We start from the raw sequence: 2,845 nt of genomic DNA, 5'->3' as shown, positions 1-2,845 counted from the left end.
AAAAAAAAAAAATTTAAAGAGGTAGTTTCAGAAGAGACCAAGTCTGGACCTCTGTAGCCCCTGTCTCCAGCCTGGAGTAAAGTTAAGGCAGATCTTGACCTGAATCTCTACCTCTCTCAAGGATTCTGTGGTTCTTCTTAAAGACCAGGTGTGTCCAGCGGCTAAGTCCATGGCCACAGGTGTCTTGGATACAAAGCTAGAAGAGAAAATAAAACTCCAATGAGGCTGTAAAATCCTGCCTTCATCTTTCCTGCCACCAGTCTTACCAAACCAGTTAATCATAGCTATAAATTAACTGTGGTTTTCCTTCTTCTCCTTCATTCTTGTCCCTTTATTTGGAATACAATGTTGGAGGACCAAAAGCGAGTTTAGATTCAAAAGTTTTAGAAAAAAATGAGCAAACGGCCACCGCACATTCACATATTGACAATGCTTAGCTGCAAAATCGTTCTTTATTATAACCACACAGAAACTTACGTGGTTCTGAAGGCTTAGACTGTTTTAAGAGGGAATCTGTTTTCGCCATCAGCTTCGTTCACTCATTTGAAAAATAACATACGAGGCTCCTGTCACATTCTAGGAAGTGTGTTCCATGGTGCAGAGGGGGCTGCAGACATCAGTAACACCAGCCCCTGTCCTTGAGGGACTTCTATTCTAGAAAATACCTCTAGTCCCAGGAGGTATTTTCAAAAGTGATGCGTAGAGGAATGAACCAGTTTTGCAGATGCAGAAGCAAAGACCATACCTGCTCAGTACATGGCTGAGCACTAGGGCTCTGGGATATCTGCAGGAGGGCCTCAGGGACAGATTATTTTTCAGATGGATCCCACATGAGGAGTTAGATGTATCCAGGAAAGCCAGGTGGAGAGCGACCCCAGGAAGGAGAGAACATGCAAGCGTATGAACGTATTGCAGACTCTGCCACGGTCAGAGAACTGTGCTTAGGGTGCACATGGCCAGCATGCAGAGGAGGCTGGCGTGGCACATAGGTCAAAGGGTGCCCGCCAGGGACGGGAGCTTGGGTCCCTTCTGCAGGCAGGAGGGAGGTCCTGAGGCATTTTCTGGAAGGGGGCGTGACAACGGTCAAATCCTTTCTTTAGAAAGATCCATCTGGCAGAACCACAAAGGAGGTCTTGAACAGGGACGAGTGAGACCGAGGCCAGGGAAGCATAGAGAATAGTCCACGGAAGAGATGCGCCCTCCAGAAAGCAGCTTTTTCAGTGAGACGGGACGGTTTCGGGAGCACCAGAGGAGAATGGCAAGGGGGGATGGGCGTGGGGCCAGCGCTGGGTTTGAACAGTGAGCGCACTGATACTGGCATTCGGGAATACAGAGTCACAGGAAGGGTTTTGGGTGCTGGCAGATGATGGGTTCAGTTTTAGTAGAGTTGGATTTGAGGTCACTGGGAGAGGCAGTGGCTTGACGTTCCAGTCTGGATGGACCACGCGTAGGTGCTCATTGATTCACTTCCGCTTCGACAGTATCCAGGTGATGGGATTGTAGCCCAGGGAGCCGTTACTCAGCTGTGTTCTGTTTATTTGGTTTTCTTTTCTCCCATTCTCCATCACAATGGCAACTTTGACTTTCCAGAGTCTTCCGTTCAGGAGGTGAGGGACCCAGAATGCCTTTTGGTAGTTTCATTTTAAAACTTTACCTCTCCTTTTATTAAAATAATTATGTCAGACTTGGAAAATTTCCTGGTATGGTCATTAAAACTGAGTTTATTAGCTATTCTCAGTCCTCTTACAGAGTATACAGGAAATAAACAGAATCCGTATTCTTAAATAATTTCTTTTTTTTTTTTTTTTTTTTTTGCCAACTTAGATTCCCTAAAACTTCAGGGAGAACCCATTTTCTCCTAGTCTGCCCTCCCTGTATCTTTCACGCAAGTCCCTCCCCGCCCCCCCTCCCCCCTGCCACAGTAATCCCTAAAATCTTGAATCATGCACAGTCACAAAACCCAAGTGATTCAGAGCAGCTACTGCACATTATCACCTACCCCCCTGACGTGGTTGTATAGGCAGCACTGAACAGTCTTGCTGACATTGACTCACTTAGAAGAAGGAAATCTCTTCTTGCCAACTTGGCCAAAAGGGAGACCTTCCTCTGCAATCTTCCTCTGCTGTAGCTGATCTCATTTTTTGGCCCGCCGTAGTTGCCTTGATTTTTGCGTGCGTATGGGTGACGCATGTCATGGATTATTCATGGGTTCATTGTCGGGTTCTTCATTGAAAATGGGTTTTTTCAACACGACAAGCCAAGAAAAAAGTATTTGAAATGAGACAAATCCTGTGTGTGTTTTCACTTTTCAGGGACTAAGACCTCTTATGCCCTTTTTCAGTTAAAGGAACATCAAGATCAAGTTATAAATCCTTGAGAGAACAGGGGTTTATAATTGAAATTTTGGCAGATTTCCTGCCAAAAACCGTGTGAATAAATGGTTTTGCTTTAGTTTTGCCTTTTTGATGGCGTGTTTTTAACTAAACAGTATGAGGGGTGGAGTGCTACATACCATGGTTCTCTTCTAACCCTGAAACACTAAGGGATTTATTTGGGGGACCAGTATGAGAGATTGGACAGCTCTTGCAAAATCCAGAAATAATTCTTTTTAAAACATTTTTGATGTAGACTAGATTTGAACTAATACGCTGATTTTTGATTTTTGATTTATTTATTTTTTTAACATTTTCAGATAGCAAAATTACTCAGTGGGAAGACCCAAGACTGCAGAATCCAGCTATTACTGGTCCGGTCAGTATCCTCAACCTCTTAACTCTTCAGTGTAAAACTTGGGTTGCATCTAAGCACATACTTCTTTCTTTTTTTTTTTTTTTTTTTTTTTTTT

General features: G+C 43.9%; 1 protein-coding gene across 6 annotated transcripts in view; it reads left to right on the top strand.

The window, feature by feature from the left end:
* The window catches only part of NEDD4L (NEDD4 like E3 ubiquitin protein ligase), a 341,033-nt gene that overhangs the window by 299,032 nt on the left and 39,156 nt on the right, over window positions 1-2,845 (top strand). For all 6 annotated transcript variants that reach the window (XM_049620273.1, XM_049620272.1, XM_049620271.1 and 3 more), the window contains one exon: window positions 2,693-2,751. In XM_049620273.1, the coding sequence (XP_049476230.1) occupies window positions 2,693-2,751 (59 nt within the window). The remainder of the gene's footprint in view (window positions 1-2,692; window positions 2,752-2,845) is intronic.

This window comes from Panthera uncia, assembly GCF_023721935.1.
Source record: "Panthera uncia isolate 11264 chromosome D3 unlocalized genomic scaffold, Puncia_PCG_1.0 HiC_scaffold_8, whole genome shotgun sequence".
NCBI classification, from domain to species: Eukaryota; Metazoa; Chordata; class Mammalia; order Carnivora; family Felidae; genus Panthera; species Panthera uncia.
Note: the sequence above shows the minus strand (reverse complement) of the source record. Positions and strands in the feature narration are given on the sequence as shown.